Genomic DNA, 14415 nt, shown 5'->3' with positions numbered 1-14415 from the left:
TATATAAAAAGACACATATGTAAGTTTTTCTCAATATCTTGCATGAAATGAGAATAAACCTTCCCCGTTTTAGGTCAATTAGGATTACAGTAATTATTAATATTTGCCAAATGCCAGAATAATGAGACAGAGAATGATTTAAGGCATTTTTATTAATTCTGCAAAGTTAAAAGTTTCCATCCATTTCATTAGTATTTGGTACCATTGCCCTTAAACTGAATGACTTTGGTCAAACGTTTGAGATATCCTTCCACAAGCTTCTCACAATAGTTGGTCGGAATTTGGGCCGATCCTCCTGACAAAACTGGTGTAACTGATCCAGGTTTGTAGGTCACCTTGCTCGCACCTGCCTTTTCCGCTTTGCCCATAAATTTTCAATAGAATTGGGGTCAGGGCTTTGTGATGGCCACTCCAAAACATTGACTTGTTATCCTTAAGCCACTTTGTTACCATTTTGGCAGTATGCTTCGGGTCAGTGTCCATTTGGAAGACCTATTTACACCCAAGATTTAACTTCCTGGCTGATGTCTTGAGATGTTGCTTCAGTATTGCCACATGATCTTCTTTTCTCATGATGCCATCTATTTTGTGAAGTGCACCAATCCCTCCTGCAGCAAAACAACCCACAACATGAAGCTGCCACCCCCGTGTTTCACAGTTGGGATGGTGTTCTTAGGCTTCCAAGCTTCTCCCTTTTTCCTCCAAACGTAACGATGGTCATTATACCCAAAAAGTTCCATTTTAGTTTCATAAAAAAATTAAGGTCTATGTTCCTGTGTGCATTTGCTTTTGGCTTTTTTGTGTTTCTCTTTTGGAGTAATGGCTTCTTCCTGGCAGAGTGGCCTTTCAGCCCATGCTGATACAGTACTCGTATCACTGTGGATATTGACGCAATCTTACCAGCTTCCACCATCATCTTCACAAGATCTTTTGTCTTGGTCCTTGGGTTGATATGCACATGTTGGACCAAAGCGCATTCATCTCTGGGACACAGAACCTGTCTCCTTCCTGAGCAGTATGATGGCTGGATGGATGATCTTGTTTGTACTTGTGTATAATTGTTTGTACAGATGAACGAGGCACCTTCAGGTATCTTGAAATTGTACCCAAGGATGAGCCAGACACGTTCAAGTCCACAATTCTCCTCCTGATAACTTGGGTGATTATTTTGAGACTTTCCCATGATGCTACACAAAGAAGCAGTGTGTTTCAGGTGTGCATTAAAATACATCCACAGGTGTGTCTCTAGTTAACTCAGATGTTGCCAAAAAACATATCAGAAGCTTCCAAACACATGACATCATCATATGGGCAGCCAGAATTGTTTAAAGGCATAGTAATCTCAGTGTATGGAAACTTCTGACTTTGCAGTAAGTAATAAAAATGCCTTAAACATTCTCTCTCTCATTATTCTGGCATTTGGCAAATATTAATAATTATGGTAATCCTAATTGACGTAAAACGGGAAAGGTTTATTCTGATTTCATGTCAGATATTGAGAAAAACATGCATATGTGTCTCATATAGTGTATGTAAACTTCTGGTTTCAACTGCATGTCTGACGATTTTCCAATTAGTAGTATAGGAAAAGCTGTGTGATGACCGCTGAGATTGGTAATTACAGCCATATTATCCTTTGCACACAGAGTTTTTGGAGTAGATTTAGCCTATGTTCCCACGATGAGCGTTTGGGGAGTTTTTTGGGAAATATGCAAGTAATCTATTTTATATAATGGGTGCAAAAATAGCGCAGAAAATCCGCAAAGTCAAAAACTCACAAGAAGCTCATTGTGGAAATATAGCCTTATTGAGTGGAAATGGCTATGTGCACACAGAGGTTTGAGTAGTTTTTGGAGCAGAAATTGAGTGGAACTCTCCATATCCTCCTCAAAAACTTGGAGGTTCTGCTCAATTTCCACTCCATAAAACGTCTCCATGTGCATATATCTTTTGTTATGACCCTTATTTCCCAGATAGACAGGGTAGCAGAATATGGGGAGTATATGAGGTAACATAGCGTTAATAGTCGCTGGGGAGTTTTCACATCAATTTATTCTTCTTGGATAAATAACTGTGTATATTAGTATTTTGCATAGCGGTCATTGGATGAAATCATTATTTGGCTAAAGGGGCTGTCACTACCATGGATTCCTGTCACTGACCATTAATCACCTGCGGATAGGTGACAACTTACTGGTCGGTGGGGATCCGACCACTGGGCAGATCAGTGAACTTTTATCCCTAGCCATTGTACCATTCATTCTGTTGGGGCTGCCAAGCGCAGCCTCATAGAGAATGAATGGAGCAGCGGTCGGGCATCTGACCTGCTGCTCCATTCTAATGGGTATAAAAATTCCTCATTTTGATGATCAGTGCGGATCCCAGCGATCAGACCTCCCCCAATCAGCAAGTTATCTCCTATCCTGACGATAGGTGATAACTTCTTTTCCCCAGACAACCCCTTTAAGGTAGACAAAATGTAGTTTTAAAGAGAACACGTCAGCAGGTTGTTTTTGCTATGTAATCTGAGAGCAGCATAATGTAGGGACTGGGACCCTGATTCCAGCAAAACTGTTTCAATAAAATTAGTGTTTTATCAGCAGGAGATTATCAGTACAGGACTAGATGTCTCGTGCCTCCTAGTTCAACACCGCCCCGACCACTGATTGGCTGCTTTCTGTCACTATACAGAGAAAGCTGCCAACCAGTGGTGTGGGCGGGGTTATACAAACTCTTTTGAGCTCTGCTAGATCTACAGCAAAGAAAATGGTGATTCTATCACAACTGCTGCACTGTTGTGAATTCTGTGGCTGAGTTCACTTCTGTGGTCACAAGTGGTATTGCAGTCTCTGGGCTTCCTCCCTCAGGTGTTTTGGTGAGCTCGTTGGCTGCCTTGCTATTTAGCTCCACCTGAGTCTGTCTTCCTTGCTCCTTGTCGATGTTCCAGTGTTGGATCTGAGCTACTGCGTCTTTCCTTGGGCCTGCTGCTCTGCTGGATAAGTGCTTCTAGTTTGTTTTCTGTTTTTTTCTGTCCAGCTTGCTATTGTCTTTTGCTGGAAGCTCTGAGAAGCAGAGGGGTGCACCGCCGTGCTGTTGGTTCGGCACGGTGGGTCTTTTTGCCCCTTTGCGTGGTTTTCGTTTTAGGGTTTTTTGTGGACTGCATGGTTCTCTTTGCTATCCTCGCTCTGTCTAGAATATCGGGCCTCACTTTGCTGAATCTATTTCATTCCTACGTTTGTCTTTTCATCTTGCTAACAGTCATTATATGTGGGGGGCTGCCTATTCCTTTGGGGTATTTCTCTGAGGTAAGTCAGGCTTGTATTTCTATCTTCAGGCTAGTCAGCTCCTCAGGCAGTGCCGAGTTGCATGGGTAGTTGTTAGGCGCAATCCACTGCTGCTTATAGTTGTGTGAGGATAGATCAGGTACTGCAGTCTACAGAGATTCCACGTCTCAGAGCTCGTCCTATTGTTTTTGGTTATTGCCAGATCTCTGTATGTGCGCTGATTACTGCACGCTGTGTTGCCTGATTGCCAGCCAAAACAGTACAAGGAGCCCTTCAATGATTTCCAATAGAGGGAAAAAAGAAATCCTGACATCATTTTTTTTTCTTAGCTCTGTCTTCAGTCTTTTTTTTCCCCTAGACATTAGAGTGCTTCAGGACACAGCTGTGGACATGGATATTCAGGCTCTGTGCTCCTCAATGGATAATCTCGTTGTAAATGTACAAAAGATTCAAGATACTATTGATCAGAAATCGATGCTAGAACCAAGAATTCCGATTCCTGATTTGTTTTTTGGTGACAGAACTAAGTTCCTGAGCTTCAGAAATAATTGTAAGCTATTTTTGGCCTTGAAACCTCATTCTTCTGGTAATCCTATTCAACAGGTTTTGATTATTATTTCTTTTTTGCGCGGCGACCCACAGGACTGGGCGTTTTCTCTTGCACCAGGAGATTCTGCATTGAGTAATGTTGATGCATTTTTCCAGGCGCTGGGATTGCTTTACGATGAGCCTAATTCAGTGGATCGGGCTGAGCAAAATCTGCTGGCTTTATGCCAGGGTCAGGATGATGTAGAAGTATATTGTCAGAAATTTAGGAAATGGTCAGTACTCACTCTGTGGAATGAATCTGCACTAGCGGCTTTGTTCAGAAAGGGTCTCTCTGAAGCTCTTAAGGATGTAATGGTGGGATTTCCTATGCCTGCTGGTTTGAATGAGTCTATGTCCTTGGCCATTCAGATCGGTCGTCGCTTGCGCGAGCGTAAATCTGTGCACCATCTGGCGGTACTGCCTGAGAGTAAACCTGAGCCTATGCAGTGCGACAGGACTATGACTAAAGTAGAACGGCAAGAACACAGACGTCTGAACAGACTGTGTTTCTATTGTGGTGATTCTACTCATGCTATTTCTAATTGTCCTAAACGCACTAGGCGGTTCGATAGCTCTGCCGTTATTGGTACTGTACAGTCCAAATTCCTTTTGTCCATTACCTTAATGTGCTCTTTGTCATCGTATTCTGTCATGGCGTTTGTGGATTCAGGCGCTGCCCTGAATCTGATGGATTTGGATTATGCTAAACGTTGTGGATTTTTCTTGGAGCCTTTGCGGTGTCCTATTCCGTTGAGAGGAATTGATGCTACACCTTTGGCCAAGAATAAGCCTCAGTACTGGGCCCAGCTGACCATGTGCATGGCTCCTGCACATCAGGAAGTTATTCGCTTTCTGGTACTGCATAATTTGCATGATGTGGTCGTGTTGGGGTTGCCATGGCTACAAACCCATAATCCAGTATTGGATTGGAACTCTATGTCGGTAACCAGCTGGGGTTGTCAGGGAGTACATGGTGATGTTCCATTTTTGTCTATTTCGTCATCCATTCCTTCTGACATCCCAGAGTTCTTGTCGGACTTTCAGGATGTATTTGAAGAGTCCAAGTCTGATGCCCTACCTCCGCATAGGAATTGTGATTGTGCTATCGATTTGATTCCTGGTAGTAAATTCCCTAAGGGTCGTTTATTTAATTTGTCCGTACCTGAACACACCGCTATGCGCAGTTATGTGAAGGAGTCCCTGGAGAAGGGACATATTCGCCCATCGTCGTCACCATTGGGAGCAGGGTTCTTTTTTGTAGCCAAGAAGGATGGTTCGCTAAGACCGTGTATTGATTACCGCCTTCTTAATAAGATCACTGTTAAGTTTCAGTATCCCTTGCCATTGATTTCTGACTTGTTTGCTCGTATTAAGGGGGCTAGTTGGTTTACTAAGATTGATCTTCGTGGTGCGTATAATCTGGTGAGAATCAGGCAGGGAGATGAATGGAAAACGGCATTTAATACGCCCGAGGGTCATTTTGAGTATCTGGTGATGCCGTTCGGACTTGCCAATGCTCCATCTGTTTTTCAGTCTTTTATGCATGACATTTTCCGTGAGTATCTGGATAAATTCTTGATTGTTTACTTGGATGACATTTTGATCTTCTCAGATGATTGGGAGTCTCATGTGAAGCAAGTCAGAATGGTTTTCCAGGTACTGCGTGCTAATTCCTTGTTCGTGAAGGGATCAAAGTGTCTCTTCGGTGTGCAGAAAGTTTCATTTTTGGGGTTCATCTTTTCCCCTTCTACTATCGAGATGGATCCGGTTAAGGTTCAGGCCATCCAGGATTGGACTCAGCCGACATCTCTAAAAAGTCTGCAGAAATTCCTGGGCTTTGCTAATTTTTATCGTCGCTTCATCTGTAATTTTTCTAGCATTGCCAGACCATTGACCGATTTGACCAAGAAGGGTGCTGATTTGGTTAATTGGTCTTCTGCTGCCGTGGAAGCTTTTCAGGAGTTGAAGCGTCGTTTTTGCTGTGCCCCTGTGTTGTGTCAACCTGATGTTTCTCTTCCGTTCCAGGTCGAGGTTGATGCTTCTGAGATTGGTGCAGGGGCGGTTTTGTCACAGAGAGGTTCTGGTTGCTCAGTGTTCAAACCATGTGCTTTCTTTTCCAGGAAATTTTCTGCTGCTGAGCGTAATTATGATGTGGGCAACCGAGAGTTGCTGGCCATGAAGTGGGCATTCGAGGAGTGGCGTCATTGGCTTGAGGGTGCTAAGCATCGCGTGGTGGTATTGACTGATCATAAGAACTTGACTTATCTCGAGTCTGCCAAGCGCTTGAATCCTAGACAGGCCCGTTGGTCGTTATTTTTTGCTCGTTTTGATTTTGTGATTTCATACCTTCCGGGCTCTAAAAATGTGAAGGCGGATGCTCTGTCTAGGAGTTTTGTGCCCGACTCTCCGGGGTTATCTGAGCCGGCGAGTATCCTCAAGGAAGGAGTCATTGTGTCTGCCATCTCCCCTGATTTGCGGAGAGTGTTGCAGAAATTTCAGGCTAATAAACCTGATCGTTGTCCGGCCGAGAAACTGTTCGTCCCTGATAGGTGGACTAGTAAAGTTATCTCTGAACTTCATTGTTCGGTGCTGGCCGGTCATCCAGGAATCTTTGGTACCAGGGAGTTGGTTGCTAGATCCTTCTGGTGGCCATCTCTGTCACGGGATGTGCGTGCTTTTGTGCAGTCCTGTGGAATTTGTGCTAGGGCTAAGCCCTGCTGTTCACGTGCCAGTGGGTTGCTTTTGCCCTTGCCGGTCCCGAAGAGGCCTTGGACACATATTTCGATGGATTTCATTTCTGACCTTCCCGTTTCTCAAAAAATGTCGGTCATTTGGGTGGTCTGTGATCGCTTTTCTAAAATGGTCCATCTGGTGCCCTTGGTTAAATTGCCTTCCTCCTCTGATTTGGTGCCTTTGTTCTTCCAGCATGTGGTTCGTTTACATGGCATTCCTGAGAATATTGTTTCTGACAGAGGTTCCCAGTTTGTCTCGAGGTTCTGGCGAGCCTTTTGTGGTAGGATGGGCATTGACCTATCTTTCTCCTCGGCCTTCCATCCTCAGACTAATGGCCAGACCGAACGAACCAATCAGACCTTGGAAACATATCTGAGATGTTTTGTTTCCGCTGACCAGGATGATTGGGTGTCATTTTTGCCGTTGGCTGAGTTCGCCCTTAATAATCGGGCCAGCTCGGCTACCTTGGTCTCTCCATTTTTCTGCAATTCTGGGTTCCATCCTCGTTTCTCTTCAGGACAGGTTGAGTCTTTGGACTGTCCTGGTGTGGATTCTGTGGTGGACAGGTTGCAGCAGATCTGGACTCAGGTAGTGGACAATTTGACCTTGTCCCAGGAGAAGGCTCAGCTTTTCGCTAATCGCAGACGCCGTGTGGGACCCCGACTTCGTGTTGGGGATTTGGTTTGGTTATCTTCTCGTCATATTCCTATGAAGGTTTCCTCTCCTAAATTTAAACCTCGTTTTATTGGTCCGTATAGGATTTCTGAGATTCTCAATCCGGTGTCTTTTCGTCTGACCCTCCCAGACTCCTTTTCCATACATAATGTATTCCATAGGTCGTTGTTGAGGAGATACGTGGCACCTATGGTTCCATCTGTGGAGCCTCCTGCCCCTGTTTTGGTGGAGGGGGAATTGGAGTATATTGTGGAGAAGATTTTGGATTCTCGTGTCTCTAGACGGAAACTCCAGTATCTGGTCAAATGGAAGGGTTATGCTCAGGAAGATAATTCCTGGGTTTTTGCCTCTGATGTCCATGCCCCAGATCTTGTTCGTGCCTTTCATGTGGCTCATCCTGGTCGGCCTGGGGGTTCTGGTGAGGGTTCGGTGACCCCTCCTCAAGGGGGGGGTACTGTTGTGAATTCTGTGGCTGAGTTCACTTCTGTGGTCACAAGTGGTATTGCAGTCTCTGGGCTTCCTCCCTCAGGTGTTTTGGTGAGCTCGTTGGCTGCCTTGCTATTTAGCTCCACCTGAGTCTGTCTTCCTTGCTCCTTGTCGATGTTCCAGTGTTGGATCTGAGCTACTGCGTCTTTCCTTGGGCCTGCTGCTCTGCTGGATAAGTGCTTCTAGTTTGTTTTCTGTTTTTTTCTGTCCAGCTTGCTATTGTCTTTTGCTGGAAGCTCTGAGAAGCAGAGGGGTGCACCGCCGTGCTGTTGGTTCGGCACGGTGGGTCTTTTTGCCCCTTTGCGTGGTTTTCGTTTTAGGGTTTTTTGTGGACTGCATGGTTCTCTTTGCTATCCTCGCTCTGTCTAGGGTGTCGGGCCTCACTTTGCTGAATCTATTTCATTCCTACGTTTGTCTTTTCGTCTTGCTAGCAGTCGTTGTGTGTGGGGGGCTGCCTATTCCTTTGGGGTGTTTCTCTGAGGTAAGTCAGGCTTGTATTTCTATCTTCAGGCTAGTCAGCTCCTCAGGCAGTGCCGAGTTGCATGGGTAGTTGTTAGGCGCAATCCACTGCTGCTTATAGTTGTGTGAGGATAGATCAGGTACTGCAGTCTACAGAGATTCCACGTCTCAGAGCTCGTCCTATTGTTTTTGGTTATTGCCAGATCTCTGTATGTGCGCTGATTACTGCACGCTGTGTTGCCTGATTGCCAGCCATAACACTGCACCCAGTAAACTATGTGATACATCGCTGGAATCAGGGTATCTGTTCGTACATCATGCAGTTCTCAGATTACATAGGAAAAACCTGCTGAAAGATTCCCTTTAAGTTTATGCAAAAACGTTAACATCACTGAGTCAAGGACAAGTAAAAAAAACCATAGTACCCCATACTGATACAGAAGTACGGTATATTGATGGTCACGCCATCTTGTCTTCTGCTTTAGATCTGAACAAGCACAAGCGTTATGAGATCAGAGTGAGTGTGTACAACGCCGCCGGCGAAGGACCAGCCAGTGTCCCCCAGGAAGTTTTTGTTGGAGAGGCAGGTAAGTGTCATCTATCATATTGTTATATCGGTCCCCAAGGTGTCTCCAAAATGGCCTTAAAGGGAACTTGTCACTTGCCATAAATGTGTATGGTTTTCCTTAGTGTAAATAAAACTGTTCTTCTGAATCCAGCAATGTTTTTATTTTGTTTCTGCTCCTGTTTTTTCCTGAGATATGGCTTCCTCTTCCCAGAATATAATTCCAGCCTTGTTAGCCAAGTAGGCATAGTTCCCAAGAAGACTCCCATAGGAAAGCACGCCCACTTGGCTAACAAGACTAGAACTTTTTACAGGAAAGAGGGGGCCATATCTCAAGAATGGAGAGATGTGGTTACAATACTGTAGCAGGATATCCCGATGCAATGGGCTCCTTCCCTGTCACTCAAGCTATTAGGCACCTAGGCTATCACTGTTTCCCAGATTACCCCTAATGGTGTAGATGCCAGGGTATCGCACCTTGCTATGTTCCTATATGCATGCTGATCTGTATAGGATAACACAAACCTGACAGACAGGTATCAAAGAAAACTACAATCATACAAATACACTCACAAAACAACAGAGTGGAAATCAAGGGAACAGTAGAAGGGACAAACCAAATAGGAAGAGGATTAGGATAAACACACAATACCAAATCCACAAAGATATATCCTGAAAACAACACCAACCGACTGCTACTAATTCCGACTACTCCTTCAACACTAAACTAGGAAGTTGAAAACAATTAACCGCAACTCCCTAGTGCAAGTGGTGAGCATACGTATATACCAGAGGGGAGTGGCCAACACAGAACAGCTGAGACAATTCATGACAGGAAGCTCCAAGAGATAGACAGAACTGATTAACCCTTGCAATAACAGAGCAAGGAAGATCTGAAATTGCTAAATGGTAGGTGAAACAAATCAAATAAGTGCAGGGGTTTGTGTAATCAGATGCCGCAATCTTCTGGACCCTCTCTGTCGCGGTAACCAAGTGACAGGCACATGAACAAAAGAAATACAAAGTTGGATTCAGGAAACAGCAGCATTTACATCAGATGAAAAATATAACATTTATGACAAGTGACAGGTCCTCTTTATGGCCGTCAGCGCTTTTCACTTTCCATAATTTCTTTTTCCACAGTGCCCACAGCTTCACCGCAGAACGTCGCCATACAAAGTGCCACCGCTGTGCAGCTTGATGTGATGTGGGACCCGCCTCCACTGGAGTCTCAAAATGGCGACATACAGGGATACAAGGTATGATGTGTTTTACTCCGAGTAACTATATGGTCCAGTATTGTGGGGAGTTTGTATGGTTTCAATTGGTTGAACCCCCCCCCCCCCCAGTCAAGATTTGTGGATATATGTGCTATTCGAATGCCATAATTCATGATTAATATCTAGGGTGAGGCATGGGATCTCCTTGTTAGGTGGTCAGTGTGGATCTTACATTATTATGGAGGCACTACAGCACGTAACATTCCGGCGTGGCTATGTATTGACTGCTGACTACTATGATAGCCCTTGGGACATGTGCCTCATTGGTACGTGAAGCCCAGTTCCTGACAGTCAGCAATGTTACAGCCACTCACCCCCGAATCCAGAATACTGGTTCTCTGCCCTCAGCTCTTTTCTCATTTACTAGATTTACACAAAACAGATCCCTAAAAAGTGATGATTGTGCCGTCTCTTCGTCTATTGATTTCCCATTCATAAAGTGCTGAAGTGTTCTCCGGAGAATTTCACGTTCCGGAAATAGTTGACTCTCACTTTTATGGTTTCTCTTCACTTTAAATTAAAGATAACGAGGATTAAATGGATAATGGCCACATTACAGAATATTAGTAGTCCAATAACGGTGTGTGTAATCAGTGTGTGCAGATGGATAAATATCAGCGTTCACTATGGCGCCCGCTGCGGGCATTCGTCACTTCATTAGGACGGACGCATTCATGCATGAATTTAATAAATAGTTTTGTAATTATTGCAAATCTTGCAGCATCGTAAGCACCGTCCTCATAAATGTGATCAGCCGTGGAATTCTTGCCACTGTGCCACTCTTCAGAAGTTCATGGCATAGGCACAGCTCCTGGCTCTGTCATGAGGGGCACCAGCACAGCTGGGCACCTAAAAACATCCAATCGCCCCCTTAATGGGACTTTGTTCTGCATCCCCCTACTCGGCGGGTCTGTGTTCTGCATCGTCGGGCCTGTGTTCTGCATCCCCCTACTCATCGGGCCTGTGTTCTGCATCTAATCTAAACATTGTCGGATCTGTGTTTTGTACGCTCGCCCCTTCAGGTCTGTGTTCTGCACCACAGCCTCATTGGATCTATGTTCTGCATCTGGGCCTTGTCGGGCCTGTGTTTTGTACCCTCACCTCGTCGGGTCTGTGTCCTGCACCCACACCTTGTTAGATCTGTGTTCTCCATTTAGAACTCGTCTCGTCTGTGTTCTAGATCTAGGTCTTGTCGGGTCACTATTCTACGCAGCAGTCTTGTTGGATCTATGTTCTGCATCTAGGCCTTGTCAGGTCTGTGTTTTGCAACCTCATTTTGTTGGGTCCGTGTCCTGCACCCCTGCCTCGTTGGATCTATGTTCTCCATCTAGGACTTGTCGGGTCAGTATTCTATACCCCAGTCTCATTGGATTGGTGTTCTGTATCTAGGCCTTGTAGGGTATGTTTTTTACCCCCATGCCTCATTGAGTCTGTGATGTGCATCCCCGCCTCGTTGAGTCTGTGTTCTGCACCCCCACATCGTTAGATCTGTGTTCTGCATCTAGGTCTCGCCGTGTAAGTATTCAGCACCCCTGCCTTGTTGGATCTGTGTTCTGCATCTAGGCCTTGTCGGGTGAGTCTGTGTTCTGCAGCCCTGCCTCATTGGATCTGTGTTTTGCACCGCTACCTTGTTGGGTCTGTGTTCTCCATCTAGGCGTCGGGTCTTGGGTCTGTGTTCTGCTGAAATGCAGGTGTCTGAATGCAACGCACAGAGGCACGAGGCGGAAACAGTCAGGGATGATTATAGCTCTATTTATATACAGTGATTTAAAGTAACTCTACACAATTAGTGTTACTAACCAGGCAGATCAACATTCAACAAAGATGACAATAAACTTGGAAAAGCAAAGGAAGTCTTTAACGTTATTGTTCTTTTCACAAAGGTGGTGCTCCCAATTGTGGGAGTCACCATGTAAGTTCTCTCTCTGCAGCTCTGGCCCTAGAGATGGTCACTTGATTTTCCTGCTAGGCTGAAAGTCTTTCTCTGACGTAGTCCATCAAAGCCTGTTGAACTTCCCACGCACCAAGCGTACCCCTCCCACCTGTGATCCTAATCCCGCCTGCTGCTATCTCCTCATGGATCTTCTCGGCTTGACAGTCGGTGGAAGTCTCTTAGAATCGGAGTGGAGTGGACTAGGCCTCGTCTTTTGACAAGAAAAGTCGGGTCTCTTGAGCTTTACTGGCATGGAGAACGGATCCTGGTCATGACTAGTGCAGATGAAACTCGGAGTCCTCCTGAGCGGGATCCCGATCTTGTTAAGTGATGGCTGACATCTTGGTAGCGTAGACTTCCCGCTGAGGCCTGTAATGCTGGCCTCAGCGACATCCCTGGAGCTTGTCTGCTCTACTTACTTCTCTGCCACCAAATCTGCCTGTGGTTTGGCGCAGGGCTTCTATATTAAGGAAGTCCATCCTGTGTGTCACCTGATCAGGTTCAGCAGGTGAAGTTTCTCCCCCTGCAAATTTTACAGCACAATTTGGTTCCACTTTATTTCATCTGACCAGCAGATGGCGATCTTTCCTCATTAATGGCACATCCTGCAAGGGCACTTCAGGGATATCATGGCTTCTTATTACACTACACCCCTGCCTCGTTGGGTCTGTGTTCTGCATCTAGATCTCATCGGGTCACAATTCTGCACCCCTGCCTTGTTGGATCTGTGTTCTGCATCTAGGCCTTGTCGGGTGGGTCTGTGTTCTGCACCCCTGCCTCGTTGGGTCTGTGTTCTGCACCCCCATCTCTTCGGGTCTTTGTTCTGCATCTAGGTATTGTCGGATCAATATTCTGCACCCCTGCCTTGTTGGATCTGTGTTCAGCATCTAGGCCTTGTCGGGTGGGTCTGTGTTCTGCTTCCCCGCATTGTTGGGTATGTGTTCTGCGCCGTCGCCCTGTTGGGTCTGAGTTCTGCACCCCTGCCTCTTGGGTCTGTGTTCTGCACCCCTGTCTCATCGGGTCTTTGTTCTGTGTCTAGGTATTATCGAGTCACTATAAGGCACCTCTGCCTTGTTGGATCTGTGTTCTGCATCTAATCCTTGTCGAGTGGGTCTGTGTTCTGCACTCCTGCCTTGTTAGGTCTGTGTTCTGCATCTAGGTCTTGTCGGGTCACTATTCTGCACCCCTGCCTTGTTGGATCTGTCTCCTGCATATAGGCCTTGTTTGGTAGGTCTGTGTTCTGCACCCCCACCTCATTGGATCCATGTTCTGCACCCCGCCTCATTAAGTATGTGTCCTGCACCGTCTCCTCATTGGGTCTGTGTTCTGCACCCCCGTCTCTTCGGGTCTTTGTTCTGCATCTAGGTATTGTCGGGTCAATATTCTGCACCCCTGCATTGTTGGGTATGTGTTCTGCACTGTCGCCCTGTTGGGTCTGAGATCTGCACCCCTGCCTCATTGGGTCTGTGTTCTGCACCCCCGTCTCATCGGGTCTTTGTTCTGCATCTAGGTATTATCGGATCACTATAAGGCACCCCTGTGTTCTGCATCTAATCCTTGTCGAGTGGGTCTGTGTCCTGCACTCCTGCCTCGTTGGGTCTGTGTTCTGCATCTAGGTCTCGTCGGGTCACTATACTGCACCCCTGCCTTGTCGGATCTTTGTTCTGCATCTAGGTATTGTCAGGTCACTGTTCTGAACTCCTGCTTTGTTGGATCTGTGTTCTGCATCTAAGCCTTGATGGGTGGGTCTGTGTTCTGCTCCCCTGCCTCATTGGGTATGTGTTCTGCACCGTCTCCTCGTTGGGTCTGTGTTCTGCACCCCCATCTCTTCAGGTCTTTGTTCTGCATCTAGGTATTGTCGGGTCAATATTCTGCACCCCTGCCTTGTTGGATCTGTGTTCTGCATCTAGGCCTTGTCGGGTGGGTCTGTGTTCTGCACCTCCGCCTTGTTGGGTCTGAGTTCTGCACCTCTGCTTTGTTGGGTCTGAGTTCTGCACCCCTGCCTCATTGGGTCTGTGTTCTGCACCACCGTCTCGTCGGGTCTTTGTTCTGCATCTATGTATTGTCGGGTCACTATAAGGCACCCATGCTTCGCTGGGTCTGTGTTCTGCATCTAGGTCTCGTCGGGTCACTATACTGCACCCCTGCCTCGTCGGATCTTTGTTCTGCATCTAGGTATCGTAAGGTCGCTATTCTGCACCCCTGCCTCGTTCAGTTTGTGTTCTGCACCGTCTCCTCGTTGGATCTGTGTTCTGCACCCCGTCTTTTCGGGTCTTTGATCTGCATCTAGGTATTGTTGGGTCACTATAAGGCACCCCTGCCTTGTTGGATCTGTGTTCTGCATCTAATCCTTGTCGAGTGGGTCTGTGTTCTGCACCCCTGCCTCGTTGGGTCTGTGTTCTGCACTCCCGC

General features: G+C 46.2%; 1 protein-coding gene across 1 annotated transcript in view; it reads left to right on the top strand.

The window, feature by feature from the left end:
- The window catches only part of SDK2 (sidekick cell adhesion molecule 2), an 839306-nt gene that overhangs the window by 799591 nt on the left and 25300 nt on the right, over positions 1-14415 (top strand). The window contains exons 35-36 of the mRNA XM_069750729.1: positions 8711-8812; positions 9934-10049. Coding sequence (XP_069606830.1) covers positions 8711-8812; positions 9934-10049 — 218 coding nt within the window. The remainder of the gene's footprint in view (positions 1-8710; positions 8813-9933; positions 10050-14415) is intronic.

Source organism: Ranitomeya imitator, chromosome 2 (assembly GCF_032444005.1).
Source record: "Ranitomeya imitator isolate aRanImi1 chromosome 2, aRanImi1.pri, whole genome shotgun sequence".
Lineage (NCBI taxonomy): Eukaryota > Metazoa > Chordata > Amphibia > Anura > Dendrobatidae > Ranitomeya > Ranitomeya imitator.
The sequence above is the reverse complement of the archived record's forward strand: the minus strand, read 5'-3'. Positions and strand labels throughout refer to the sequence as shown.